The sequence below is a fragment of the Seriola lalandi genome, unplaced genomic scaffold (assembly GCF_002814215.2).
Source record: "Seriola lalandi dorsalis isolate HSWRI2012SDOR001 ecotype SW California unplaced genomic scaffold, Sedor1 jcf7180002054585, whole genome shotgun sequence".
Taxonomy (NCBI): Eukaryota; Metazoa; Chordata; class Actinopteri; order Carangiformes; family Carangidae; genus Seriola; species Seriola lalandi.
The window spans coordinates 113,327-128,368 of NW_019525138.1; the positions used below are offsets into that span (position 1 = coordinate 113,327).

The 15,042-nt window shown below is 40.1% G+C and overlaps 1 protein-coding gene across 1 annotated transcript in view; it reads right to left on the reverse strand.

Annotated features, from left to right (window-relative positions):
- The window catches only part of LOC111664349 (1-phosphatidylinositol 4,5-bisphosphate phosphodiesterase delta-3-A-like), a 33,231-nt gene that overhangs the window by 13,582 nt on the left and 4,607 nt on the right, over positions 1–15,042 (reverse strand). The window contains exons 2-3 of the mRNA XM_023418892.2: positions 13,952–14,007; positions 13,746–13,857 (exon numbers count right to left, since the gene is read on the reverse strand). Of these exons, the coding sequence (XP_023274660.1) occupies positions 13,746–13,857; positions 13,952–14,007 (168 nt within the window). The remainder of the gene's footprint in view (positions 1–13,745; positions 13,858–13,951; positions 14,008–15,042) is intronic.

Below are 15,042 nucleotides of genomic sequence, written 5' to 3' on the forward strand. Positions count from 1 at the left end.
ATGTCACGTTCACGTCTGGATTTTTGGTTAAATAAACCTGCCTGCACTGTCTCCCAAGAGTTGACTGCATTTGGGTCCAACTTACCTCAACAACCGTGACACATACATCGGTATTAACAATCTAATAATGTAAGGCTGGTGACGTTAACTAGCAGATTTGAATTTTAAATCAATGTGGCTGTTGGCTGGTTAGTTTAATAAGTATTACATATGCTTTCGGTTTTGAAAAAGCTCTTCTGTGTCTTTTTTGGTAGCATGATATCTACAAAGTACAAAATGTGTTGGCATGGACAAAATTAAGTTACACATGCTGTGCAGTTCTGGCAATAGAGGAAAGGGAGTCATCTCAATAGTACATTTTCACCCATGTTTGAGGTATGGACTACAACACTGACAATACTGTTGTAAGCACACTGATACGCTCTCACCTCCTACATGTCTGGCAGTAAGTGTGATATTTGTATATGACGTGAGCTGTAAAATCAGGTGATTGATTATCTTTAAATCTAAACACCAGGCCCTATTTGGTACCTGGTGGCAATTGAAGCCCTTGAAGAAAACCTGCTTCAGAGAGCAGGTGACCTGAGACAACACTGGAGTGGCTTCAGGACAAGTCTCTGGTTGTCCTTGGGGGAACCAGTCAAAGCCCAGACTTAAACCTCATAGAACATCTGTGGAGAGACCTGAAGTCTCAGGTTTGAGTTTGAGAGGATCTGCTATGAAGTTTGGGATAAACTGCTCAAATCCACACATGCAAAGCTGGTAGAGACTTGGATTTTAGATTTTTTTATACATTTGCGAAGATTTCTAAAACTCTGTCATTTTGGATTATTGGGCGTAGACTGATGAACAAAACATTATTTATTTTTTATTAAGAATTAAATTTACAACACAATAAACAGTGCAAAATGTGTAGCTACTGCATATTACCTTTGTCTAGTGTATAGTTAAGTTAATGTTATTTTAAGTCTCTAAAACACACTCATGAGCTCTGAAATTAACAGATTTGTATTGACAGACATTCAGACACACAAATCTGAGCAGCACACAAGGAAAAGACAATAAGATATGTTCACCCTATTAATTAATTTTAATTTATTTAAATTTGTTCGACTTTTGACTTTCAACTTGCACGCTACCTGTTCAACAGACTCTACTGTGTGAATAGTTAACTCACCTCTCTCCGTTGGTCTGTTGACAGCAATGTGTGTCAGTAAAAATGTAAGTCCTGTTAAATAATATCTGATGTTATGTCTTCACGGTGATATAGTTGTCTTATGCAGTGTTCAGGACCAGATTTGATAATTAGCCGGCTACTAGCTTAACGCACAATATACACATGTAACTACTGAACTCATGTAGTTTATAGGCAATTATTGTTATACCAAAGCTGGTTTACTGGATTGACTGTGTTACCTGTCATGTTGCTAAGACTAGTGGAAGGAATCATTGAATTCCGTACCATAATGAAGTAACTCAGTCAGTCTAGTCATGTGACCTTCTACCCATGGACATCAGTGCCATGCTTGTGTTTGTTCATGTTCATGCACTGACCTCTTGTGGTTATTAGGTAAGACTACGTTTCGTTCATGTAAATGATATCCTATGTTAAATTCAAAATGTGATGCCACTGTGAAGTAATTATCATTATTATTTCCTATCACAGATATCACAAATCACATATAATGTACCTCACACTTGGAAACCAATGCATGTTTGAAATAAATAAAATTAGGCTAGTTGTACACTGCCAAACTATAATCACCCAAGCTATTATTTACAGCTAATATTTGTCAAACCACCACTATTTCTACAATATACTGCAGATTCAGTGTTGAATTTGGATCACAGTTTGGATTTTGTGTAGTATCCATACAGACTGCTGCTGTGTGTTAATAGGAAATCACAGTTTATAGGGTTCATTTCTTGGCCAAGGACAGAACATGCTGAAAAACCAGCTTGTAGTGTGTTTCTGCAGGATGGTGTGTACGGATATAGTGTCAACTATATCCAACTATATGCCAACTGTCACATTGAAAGTTGAATGTTTCTACCAAATTCAGACTCAAACAACTCCAGTGGTGAAGCAACACAAATGCACAGTTTTCCCCAAGTGTTTCCGTCACAAACAGCTGTTTCTGTTTCGTCTTTTCAACCTTTGTTCACCATAACACTAAATTCTGTATGAATGCACCCATATGTGTACGTTAACCATCACATCAAACTCTCTAATGGATTTGAATAAACCAAATTAAGCATAACTACTGACCAAACACCAGATGGTGTTTGCCCATCTCTATTTGTCTGTGGTTGCACTAGAAACTACACACAGCATGTTTCATAAGTTCTGTAAGGTCACAGACTTGACAGCAAAACCCTGTGCATGTTTTTTTATTAAATATTGGATCATTTGACAGTTATTAAAATTAAACCACGTAAGAAGTTTAGAAGGGAAATGTGATGTAAACACAGCACAGTACAAAGCAGTGTTTCTTTAAAAAGAACAGAAGTGTATATATACATTATTATACACAATATTTTAAAAAAGGAGAAAGAATACACAGCATGGAGCTTTACATCAGATTCAACAAATTAATTCTTATCCTTAGAATTTTGCAGGGCCCAGATCTTATCAAATATATCTCCTCATCTTCATTATAAATCTCTCCAGGTGCAGTGTGTTTGCCATTTCTCCCGACCACAAATCATATGTGGGTACAGAATCCAACCTCCACATTCATAGAATTAATTTCTTTGCAATTATGATTCCAAATAAAACCAAAGCTGTTTTCTCATATTCATTGGCTGAAGATAAGGAGCTAGTGGTTCCTAGAGTTAGAGCTAGGTGTGTGTTCCGCCCTCTGAGTCCGCCTTGCAGCCACTATTGTTTATTCCCTCGCATCACGGCTCCGGTAAAAATATGTCGAAGGTACGAGCGAAGCACGCTAATTGCTCGGTTGTCTTTTTACCCCCTACATCTGAGGATCTGAAGACCCAGTGCATTTGTTTTATTTTATTTTTGATGGACACTTTAGGAGTTGTAGCAGGCTAACCATTTCACGTCTGACTGCTTTCTCAACGAGGGCCAGTACAATGCGGGATTCGCTACATTTGTAAGATAAAGCATGGATCAGCACCGACTGTCTGAGACCTAACTTCAAACTTGGGAGCTGTAAGTTTTACCATTTTATGTTGCTTTACTGTATGTACACAAGAGCCTGTTGCATGTGTTGTTAGCATAGCAGCTAATGTGGCTAACGTTTTGCCCCGTCCACACAGCCGTGTTTTGCCCTGTACAGATTGTATGCAATCCTGCTGCTTGGTATCGCTGTGTGACGTTGATTAGAGCCACCCTGCTAACTTCATCACACTTGAAAGGCGTTTTAGCTGTCTGTAAAGTCAGTATTGAGTAGGAGCACCCTTTTGAGCTAGTACAGCCATGAGTCTTCTTGGAAATAATGCAACAAGTTTTTCACACCTGGATTTGGGGATCCTCTGCCATTCTTCCTTGCAGATCCTCTCCAGTTCTGTCAGGTTGGATGGTGAACGTTGGTGGACAGCCATTTTCAGGTCTCTCCAGAGATGCTCAATTGGGTTCAGGTCAGGGCTCTGGCTGGGCCAGTCAAGAATGGTCACAGAGTTTTTCCGAAGCCACTCCTTTGTTATTTTAGCTGTGTGCTTAGGGTCATTGTCTTGTTGGAAGGTGAATTTTCAGCCCAGTCTGAGGTTCTGAGCGCTCTGGAAGAGGTTTTCTTCCAGGATATCTCTGTACTTGGCCGCATTCATCTTTCCTTCAATTGCAACCAGTCGTCCTGTCCCTGCAGCTGAAAAACACCCCCATAGCATGATGCTGCCACCACCATGTTTCACTGTTGGGATTGTATTGGGCAGGTGATGAGCAGTGCCTGGTTTTCTCCACATATACCGCTTAGAATTAACTCCAAAAAGTTTAATCTTGGTCTCATCAGACCAGAGAATCTTATTTCTCATAGTCTGGGAGTCCTTCATGTGTTTTTTGGCAAACTCTATGCGGGCTTTCATATGTCTTGCACTGAGGAGAGGCTTCCGTCGGGCCACTCTGCCATAAACACCCGACTGGTGGAGGGCTGCAGTGATAGTTGACTTTGTAGAACTTTCTCCCATCTCCCTACTGCATCTCTGGAGCTCAGCCACAGTGATCTTTTGGTTCTTCTTTACTTCTCTCACCAAGGCTCTTCTCCCACAATTGCTCAGTTTGGCTGGACGGCCAGGTCTAGGAAGAGTTCTGGTCGTCCCAAACTTCTTCCATTTAAGGATTATGGAGGCCACTGTGCTCTTAGGAACCTTGAGTGCTGCAGAAATTCTTTTGTGACCTTGGCCAGATCTGTGCCTTGCCACAATTCTGTCTCTGAGCTCCTTGGGCAGTTCCTTCGACCTCATGATTCTCATTTGCTCTGACATGCACTGTGAGCTGTAAGGTCTTATATAGACAGGTGTGTGCCTTTCCCAATCAAGTCCAATCAGTTTAATTAAACACAGCTGGACTCCAATGAAGGAGTAGAACCATCTCAAGGAGGATCAGAAGAAATGAGTTAAATATGTGTGTCACAGCAAAGGGTCTGAATACTTATGACCATGTAATATTTCAGTTTTTCTTTTTTAATAAATTTGCAAAAATTTCTACATTTCTGTTTTTTTCTGTCAAGATGGGGTGCTGAGTGTACATTAATGAGAAATAAAATGCACTTTTTTGATTTTAGCAAATGGCTGCAATGAAACAGAGTGAAAAATTTAAATCTGAATACTTTCCGTACCCACTGTATATCCAAGGAGGCATGACGGATAGTTACAAAATTCACAATAGTACTTATTTACCAAAAGAGCTCCCAGTAATGACGAGACAGTAACAGTTAGCATTAGCTACCTAGCTACACATTAGTAACTGTGCCAGCACACATCAACAGACTGAAAATGTAATGTCAAAATACACAAAATTGGTTACCAACCATTCAGAAACGTCCTACTACAGTTTTAGAGTTTGAACTTCTTCAGCAGCCTCTCCCTCTGGGTCAGATTCTGGATAAAAGTCGTGTGATTCAACCAAAGCACTTCCGACACCAGGTCGCTGGTCACGGTCACCGTAAACATTAGAGCATGGTGCCAGGAGCCCAAGCCGCAGAGGGGCGTGGTCAGGCATAGCTCATTTGCATTTAAAGCTACAGACACAGAAACAGCCTGTTCTGAACAAGGCTGAAAAAGAGGGGTTTACAGGCATGCTGAAATATAGTAAACTTCAGAGACATGTTTTGAGGACCTCTGATACTGATTTAAACTTGAAAAAGAGCATAATATGTCCCCTTTAAATTCAGTGTGTTTGCCCATGCTTGCATAAGTCCTGTTGTGTTAAATCTCTGCTATGTGTTATGTCGTTCTGTTATTCCCTTAAATAACAGGATCAAAACCATTTATTGCCTCCAGGGACTCACGTTTATCCAAGATTTCAAAATTGGGCAAATGCTTCCTCACAGTCTCGAATTAGTAAATATCTGAAAAAACTTGATGTAAACAGCTTGTAATTGTGCAAATGAGACAATGTTTCCATGAATTTATAGGTCACCTAAATTACAGATAACCCTCTGTTTCCAAATGCAAATTACACTATCATTAAGGCCAGGTACAAGAAAGCACAGCAGTACAACCATCTTGGTATCATTAATCTTCTCGACTTGAGAGATAGGGGTTTTCCAAAAGTCAATATTATGTTTAACTTGTTCAATTATATTTAGCTAATTCAAGTTATTTAAAGTTATTATAGACTTTTTAAAGGAATGAACTGTAGTAATATTAATCCCTGCAGAAACTGGCATTAACTCACTTTTTCACCCAGTTGACAGAAAAGAGACCGCCAAAATTATTAATTGGAGTCAGAGGAGGGGATATCGATAATTGCAAGTTGGAGATGTATATAATGGAAGGTGATGCTTATATCCATACATGTCAATGAGAGATATATATATCAGGGTTCTGTCTGATCGGGGGAGAGGGGGAGACATATTTTGATTAGTAATAACTGAGGCAGTAGGGTGCAAATCTCAATCCATTTTGTGGAGGAGGTCCAAATCCAAATATCTTGAGTGTAAACTTATAGGGCCTCTCCACTTGATCAAAAGCACATTGTGTATCTAATGAAATAACATGATTTTGCAAAAGCGGCACAAATTCATATACATATGCCTACCTGGGGGCGGCGCGGTGGTGCAGTGGTTAGCGCTGTCGCCTCACAGCAAGAAGGTGCCGGGTTCGAGTCCCGGCTCGGACGCGGGATCTTTCTGTGTGGAGTTTGCATGTTCTCCCCGTGCCTGTGTGGGTTCTCTCCGGGTTCTCCGGCTTCCTCCCACAGTCCAAAGACATGCAAAATGGGGACTAGGCTAATTGGAGAATCTAAATTGACCATAGGTGTGGCTGTGAGTGTGAATGGTTGTTTGTCTCTATGTGTTTGCCCTGCGATGTACTGGCGACCTGTCCAGGGCGTACCCCGCCTTGCCCGAGAAGATGCTGGGATAGGCTCCAGCCCCCCCGCGACCCTACTAGAGGATAAGCGGTAGAAAATGAATGGAGCCAGTTTGGTCAAGATGTATAATACACATATACATTCTTTTCGTCTGTTGGTCAGCATTTATCCAAGGATTTTTGTTTCAATGGGCAACAAGGAAATGGGGCAACATGATGAAACCACCTCAAGGTCACGGCCTGCTTTCAGAATCAGTGAGATCTTATCTTTATACAGAAAAGGTGGCAAAATAGAGGTCTGCTCAAAATGGTTCAACATACACAAGTAGAGGTGACAATTTAGAATTAAATGTTTTAAAGGATTCTATACTATAGCCATCTGGACCAGCTGCTTTATTAGTGGGGAAGGAGGAGATGATATTTATTTATTTCATCCAAAGTAACATCAGCATGTAGTGCATTCACTGAATCCACTGACAGCTTGGGTGAATTAAGATTTCTGAAAAATGTTTCCATCGCGTCAAGATCTGGTTTGCCATGCGATTGATTTGCGTAAAAATCTGCAAAACATTTGCTGATGTTTTCCATAGTCTGTCAGTAAGGCACCATCTTTTGACTTACAGTGTATGGCTCTGGGGTCCTGTGATTGTCTAAACTGACAAGCAAGTAACCTGTGGGTCATATCCCTGAGCTTGCAGTATCTTTGTCTGACATACATACAAACATATTTGGATAATAATCTTATTACTTTAATAATCTTGGAGCAAAAAAGGGAACCAGTGACATCATCATCCTTGTGAACGCCCACAAGAGGTTAAATACCTGGGTCTCCACACCAGAAAGTAGGACCAGTCCTAGCCTGGTCAGATACACGAACTGATGAAGCCTCTTGGATGAGAGGTGAAACGTCTTCCCAGACAAATAACCTAGTCCAGTTGTTTTCGATTAAAAAAACTCCTTTAGGATATCTATCTATCTATCTATCTATCTATCTATCTATCTATCTATCTATCTATCTATCTATCTATCTATCTATCTATCTATCTAAAATTACTGTCTGTCCCACACACCTGCTTAAAGAGCTGAGGTGATTGAGCTTAAGGTCTGCTGATTCTGTAAATTCTTTTAAAAGACAGCTAAAGGCAGATCTGTTTAGAGAGGTGTTTGGGTAATTTGTTTGGATTGGGTGTATATTTTATGTATTTATTGTGTATTTTCTTTGCAGTGTTTTTTTGCATTTGTATACTTGTGACCTTAACTTTTACCTTTTTTATGGGGGGCATCCCCCTATTATTTCAGGTTGTCCTTCTAACTAAAGGCTGTCTAAAGAGTGCTGATATCAGTGCTCTGACTGTTCAGCCACCACAGTTCAGATTAGAGAAGAGAGGATTTGATCAAAATGTTGTGATGCACTCAGGATACACTCTACGTGTAATTGCTTAAAGCAATAATCTTAAGGGTCAGCAACAAGTGCTGAAGGCTAGGGTTAGTGCATTAACAATACAGTAAATATTTACAAAGTAGTAGTGCAATGCAATAGTGCATACTGGATACTTTCACTTCTTCAGGCCCCTATCTCTAGGATGAAGAATCATTCTTTTAACAAAATGCTCCCAACTCATGTCTACAATAAGGAAATAACCTGCAATTAGGGGTACACTCCTTACTTTATTTAAAGGTTCACAAACCAGGTTGGGAACCATAGCAGTAGACCACCTAGTCAGGCTATAGTTAACATCAGCATTTAACCGTAGTTCAGTAGTCTGAGAAACCTATAAGTTCTCTGATATAGAGAGGACATATACTAAACCATACACACAGCTGTTAGTGGTTGCAGGAAAGATCCTATAACACACATGCAAATATACACATAGTCGCACAACAACCTGTAGACACAAACATGCACTGTGCCACATCACAAGTAAATCTAGTTTTGTGGCAATTACAGGCCTTGTCCAGGGTAACCTAGTGGTTGAGTCATATGATAACTATATAGCACCAAACCGCAAGCTCCAGGGCCGACTCCCACCACCATATAATATCCTATAATCTCACCGTTTGAACTAGAGCAGGATCTGCTACCATTTTACCCTGAAAATATATGAGCTCTATAATCAAGGAACTCTGTGTGACTCTCACATAGTGGAGGAGATGGAGAGCAGTCTGTGTCTGTACAGAGTATAAGTAGCATTTAAAGTTCAAAAATAGATACAGTGTTTACAGTGTTTCACCTTAAACACCCAGTCAGAACCACTTCTATGGAAAAGGATTGGCCTGCTTGTTACCAATTTTAACCAAGAATTTTAACCTCTGGGTGGGGCCCCTGAAAGGATGATTTCAATGGTTGTATGGAACAAATTTTGTAGTGTTTAATGTATGGTAGATGTCTTCTGGTAACTAAGAACTGAGACTGAGACTCTGGGTCCAAATTACATACAGTCTAATTCTGTCTATTAGAGTGCTTTAGTACTGCCCCAGGTCTTGGGTCTGTGTGTCAATATGTCTAAAACTGTGTCTACAAAGGAGGCCTGCATTCTGAAAGCATATTCTTTGATCCATTCAGACTGGATCAGACTGGAGTGTAACTAACCTCGGGTGTCTTTCAGATTGGATCTCTTGTTTTTTTATTTATTTATGCATCTTGCATGAAGAAGGTCAGTATTTTATGGTGAGATAATTTTCCTGAATATCTTAGTGAGTAAAATATGACCAGTAGTCCTGCACAATATGAGGAAAATCTGCAATGTTGTTAAATATTGTGATGACGATATGACTTGCAATAAATAAACAAGTATTGAAGTGTACATCTACAGTTCCTATGTCCTCCTCTACCATTGTGCTTGTGTAACAGGGTTAACCTCAGTCATCACCAAATCGATTGGCAAAATGGGTCGGTGTATTCCATATACCTGAGAGCTGCTCTCCACTCACTCTCCTGATTTAAAAGGCTAAGAATTAATGAGCCTATCAGAATCAGTTTTGCCCATTTCTGCCCAGTAAAACCTGCTGAGTAGTACCTGCTGAGAAACTGGTTGCCACTGTGGCCACCGGGGTGGGGGGCAATCCCCTCTGTCTCCTTAGGCAGATAGAAGCTTTTAAGATGAAACTTGTGTTCAAAAATGGGAAAATGGGATATTCTACAAAAACTACAAGTCCTATTGAAAAGATCCCCTCACCACAATGCTAAAATGGTTGAAAAAGCAGCTCATATTAGTTGAAGTACAGTGCTTTGAAAAATTTGATGCCAAAATTCTGACATTTTAAAAGGTGAATATCCAGGAGGTGGTTTATGTGTCTGTCAATATATGTGTGTACATATATGTGTACAAAGATGGGTTCTTAACAAAATTGTCCTCACAATCATAGAAAGACATGAAGACACACACAAGCACATTGCTGAAATCAGACTTATAGATACTCTCAAACTTGAGAGTAATAACAGTAAGAGTTAATTAATTTAATCAGCCAATAAGACTCAGCTTTGTCCATTTCTCCCCAGATACTGCTTAAGTAGTGTGTGTGTGTGTGTGTGTGTGTGTGTGTGTGTGTGTGTGTGTGTGTGTGTGTGTGTGTGTGTGTGTGTGTGTGTGTGTGAGCCATGTCGAACACCTGTGTCTAGCTTGAAGACACAGAGCTGACACAGCTGAGTGAGATTGTGCACTGACCAGATTGTGCCAACTAGAATAAAGTAGACTACACCACTGTATATGACACATGCACATACAAGCGCACACACATACACAGTGCTGATTTGCCTTATACATACTCTCATACTTGAGAGTAAAAGGGGTAGGAGTTAATGAGTCCAATTAGCCAATAAGAATCAGCTTTGTCAATTTCTGCCCAGATACTGCGTCAAGTTGTATTTAAAGTCTGCCATATACAGGGTGAACGGGAACAGAGCCAGAACAGTCCCCTGTGAAGCCTGACATCTTGTCAGGTAATCCACAAAATTTAGTTTAGTTTAGTTTGCACTGTTAACATCTGGGGCCCTATTTTAACAGTGAAAAGCACATGGTCTAAAGCACATGGTGCAAGTGTGTTAATTAGGAATGTTTCGATCAAGTTCTTTTTGCCCCCATTACCAATACCAATTATCTATGAGAGAGATCAACTGATCCATGGCTGATATGATCATTTTTGGCAGACATTGCAGGGCTCCAAACTGCGATGAATATGGGACTATTCTTTGAGAGTGTGCAAGTTAAACTACACATGGTCGTTGCATGATCATTATTCATTAGGCTGTTTTGGTGCCCTACATGTACTGCGTTGTAGTTGAAAGTAGTTTTTTTCCTTCACTGGCTCAGTCTGACTACCTGCACAGACATTGAGCTAACCATACCCGTGTATGAGGGCAATGCTACATTGTGTGTGTAGTGTAAGCCCATTCATTGTAGACAACTCTAAACTTGTTAACCAGTCAACGCAATTTAAGCTTAAACTCCTGCAATTTAAGCACAAAACCTGCTGGGACTGAAACCCTCCCCTCAGAGGCAAGAGTTAAATTGGGCTGTGCTCCGCTCCCCTCAATATCATATCTTCATTTCACGCTAATATTTTCTAAATCTCCCAGGTAATCTAATAGCATATAAGTAGTATACACAGTATCTAACAGCAGGAATAGGACAATTTTACACTCTGTAAAAAATTTTTTGCTCCTTGGTAAGTCTATCCGTGCGCTGTGTGATGAGACGCTGACAGCGCACGGATAGACAGAGAAACAGAGAGTTCTTCAGACGATCAGGGTAAAGTGAGAATTATTCATAAATTTATAATTTATTGCCATTCTGCTGCTCCTCTTGGGATGTGTGCATGCAGACAGGTGTGTGAATGAGTTACTATGATTATCGCAACCATTTCTCTGTCATTGTGAAACTTGATCATGATTCAGTAACAGGTTTTAAAGTTAGTATGCCTTTACAAAAATTATGAATGTTATTGTACCTCATTACCGCAATCTAGTGATATAATTTGACATTTTTGTTAACACATAATTAGAGAATAGGAAGCCTCAGAGCCTCTTTCATGAAGAAATAGGCTATTTTTAAAAATGTTGTTTTGTTTTTGTGGCCTATCGCACACCGGCACAACAACAAGGTGAGAGGCAGGACTACGCAACCCAAACCCAAATGACTAAAAGCAATGCAAATGATAACATGGCTTTATGGTTTAATCAAGTTATAAATTGTGTGACCATTAAAGAAAATGAGCTGCATAGCCTATTCAGCACAGCGTGACACTTAATTTTGGCCTCAAAGTATGTCACCCATGACAATATGAGAAATTCACTTTTGCTTTTGGGTCCATTCAGCAGATGCTGTCACATTAAACTTAACTATTGAAGAGGACTTCAAAGATTTAGCATTGCACTCCTATAATATCAGACTCATGAAAGACAGTTTAAAAAAAAATTCCAAATTCATCCAATGCATTCCTTTTTCTTGTCAAAACATGATGCCTACTTTACTGGAGATATTAGCCTTTTCCACCGTCGATCCTCATGGGAAAATGTCAACTCCCTGGCTAGCAAGTATGATGAACTGGAGGCACTTGTGAAGAACCAGTGAGCATATTGAGTATAGTGAGTATAGTCTTGAACGGACAGAGACGCCAGAGCAAGTGGAAAGAATAAAGGTGGAGGACTGGTTCTGCTTGTGAACAATAGATGGTGCAACCCCAGTCACATCAGAGTGAAGGAAAGATCTGCTGTTGGGATATTGAACTGTTGGCAGTTGGTCTTAGACCGTACTATATACCGAGAGAGTTCCCACACATCGTCGCCAATGTTGTTTACATTCAACCACGAACAGAGCCTGCAGGCATGTGTGACATCATTCATGAGACTGTTGTACAGACCTTTGAAACGAGCCACGACTTAACTGTTAAAATACCCCAAGGGTCAGCGAGAGCAGGGGTCGAAGATGACTCACAGGCAGACTACACGGCAACAGACACTGGAATGGACATGACTATGAGTTCGATATGCGACTCAGTGAAGGATAGGGGCACGGACCTATTCTCTAGGACTAGAGCTCGGCAGAATAGTTCTCAAGGTGACCTGAGCGTAGCTGGAGAGAACAAAAATGTTAGGTTAGAGGGAAATAAGCTCCAGGTGGCTGGCAGAAAGTAACGTGAGTTAGAAGCCATAGTAGGTAAGAAAGAGATGTGTTGCAAAGGAGGCAGTGTGGCCGCATCGATCGATACTTTTTAAGAAGTCAATCGAATAAGTCGGATGAAGTCCAGAGACTCTAGTCCAGAAAGCTAGAGTTAAATGGCCAAGGGCAAATAGCAAGAAAGAATGGGAGTCAGTCAATAGAGATTTGTTCGTAATTTTAAGCAGACTAGGAGGAAATGCAAGCGATAGACTAGAGAAGATGGGAGATATAATTTACTCCTATGGTGCAGAAAGATTTGGGGTGCAAGACAGAAAGAGGGTTGAAAGAGCACAGTTAGTTAAGTCTAGACGGCAAAGGGAAATGGAGAAATTAGTTAAGGAAAGAAGACAATTAAGAAAGCAGTGGAAAAGGGCAACAGAGGAAGAGAGGGGGGAAATTAATGTGTTGCAAGAAGATTTGAGGGGCAGGCTAGCAGTACTTAGAAGGGCTGAATATCTTAGGAAAAAGAGAAAGAAGAAAGAATATGTAAGGACAGTGTTTTACAGGGACCCTTTCAAGTTTGTTAAAGGATTGTTTAACCAGGAAAAGGGAGGGCAGCTTAAGGCAACAAAGTTAGAAGTATAAAAGTATCTAAGAAACACGCATTCAGATTTTGAGCAGAATAGAGTAGTCGGCCTTCCACCTGACATGCCACCATTAGGAAAGATAGACCATGAGATGGATGTTAGACCACCCAGGTGGAATGAGGTTGAGGAGGTAGTCAGGCGTGAAAAAGGCTTCCTCGGCCCCAGGGCCAAATGGAGTCCCCTACCGGGTTTATAAAAGCGCACCTGATATCCAAACGTTTTTGTGGAGGCAATTAAGAATAGTTTGGGAGAAACGGGTTATTCCCAGAGCATGGCGTAGGGCAGGAGGTGTTTTTAATCCAAAGGAGAAGGAATCCTCAGACCTGAGTCAGTTTAGAATGATCTCTCTCCTAAATTCTGAAATATCCTCTCTGCCTTGTACCCTATATGTTATCCTGTTAATTTATGGTTGTTGTAGTGTATAATGTTTCTCCAATGACTGCCATATCAAATTGATATTTATCACTTGACTGATTCTGATTCACATACTGTAAAGAGCATAAACACTCACAGGATTGTTGCTCCTTGGCACGGCTCAAGGTTTTGTGGGACTGACACCAAACAGTGACACCATCTTCCAGCAGCTTCAAAGTGCGTTGCTTCTGCCAGCGAGGTGAGCGGACCTTCACACATGAGATATTCATTAAATCTTATCTGTTACTGTTACTAGCTACTACTAACAACTAAAAATGACTAATAGTTCATAGTTAGTGATACCTTCACCATACTGGACCCCTGTAACATCTGCTTCACATCGTCATCATCCTGAACTCCTTGAAAAAAACAGATGAATTTGAAGAAAGACAGATATAATTAGTGTACATGATGGCAGTAAGTACACACAAACTCCTGATCTGATCTCAAGTCAGTAGCACTGAAAGAAGGAGGGGTTAGTTTATATATACTGTACATCTGTTGGGCCATATGGGAACTCTGCAATTCTGACATTCTAAGTGACATGGTATGGATGGATACCTAGAGAAAGACTTGATATTGTGGAAGGGAAAAAAATAGAGATGAGGAGTGAGAGACTGACAAAGACTGTATGATTAAGAGGTGGGAGAGGGATGACTGTTGATTCTACAGGAGAGGAACTAGAATATCTGCATTTTCTGAAGAACATGAGTGTGATTGCTGTGACTGATTTGTCAAAAAGGATATTATTGTGGTCAATGAAAGGAACATGAACATATAAAAAAAACTATAGGTATAAAGTATTAGAAAAAAGTCAATAACTGGCCACATGGTGATGCTATTGCAACGATTGTTGATCATGTCAAGAATTGTCTGACAACTTTCACTTCTGTAGCCTTTACAATTTTTCAGATAACCCTAACCCTAACCCTCTGCACACCTTATTAAACAAATTATAACTAATCTATTATAAGGGATATCAATAGACTGTTTAAAAGCTTGTATGGCATTGTCATGCTTGGCATTATAAAAGTGGAACCATGTTTCCAGCCATCAGGATCTGAGAGTAGTAGTTTGTATTAAGCAATATTTATTTTACTACCATAGCACCCTTAGCAGTCTTATTCATGGTCCTAATCTGTACCACAAAGGTTTGTTAGCCAATCATGGAAAAACAGTATGTCTCAAATCCAGCAAAGAAGTCTAAATTGAGGGAAAATGATGCAACAATGCAAAGGTCAGCGGTAGTTTTGCACTGCCTATGAGTGGCCAAAAAGTAAATAAAATAAATGCTTTAAAGTTTTACATTTATTTTAAATGCTGAAGTCAGTTTTGCTTCTGTGTAGCAGCAATTGATAAACACAGATCCAGATGCTTTGTTATCTTATAGCCAA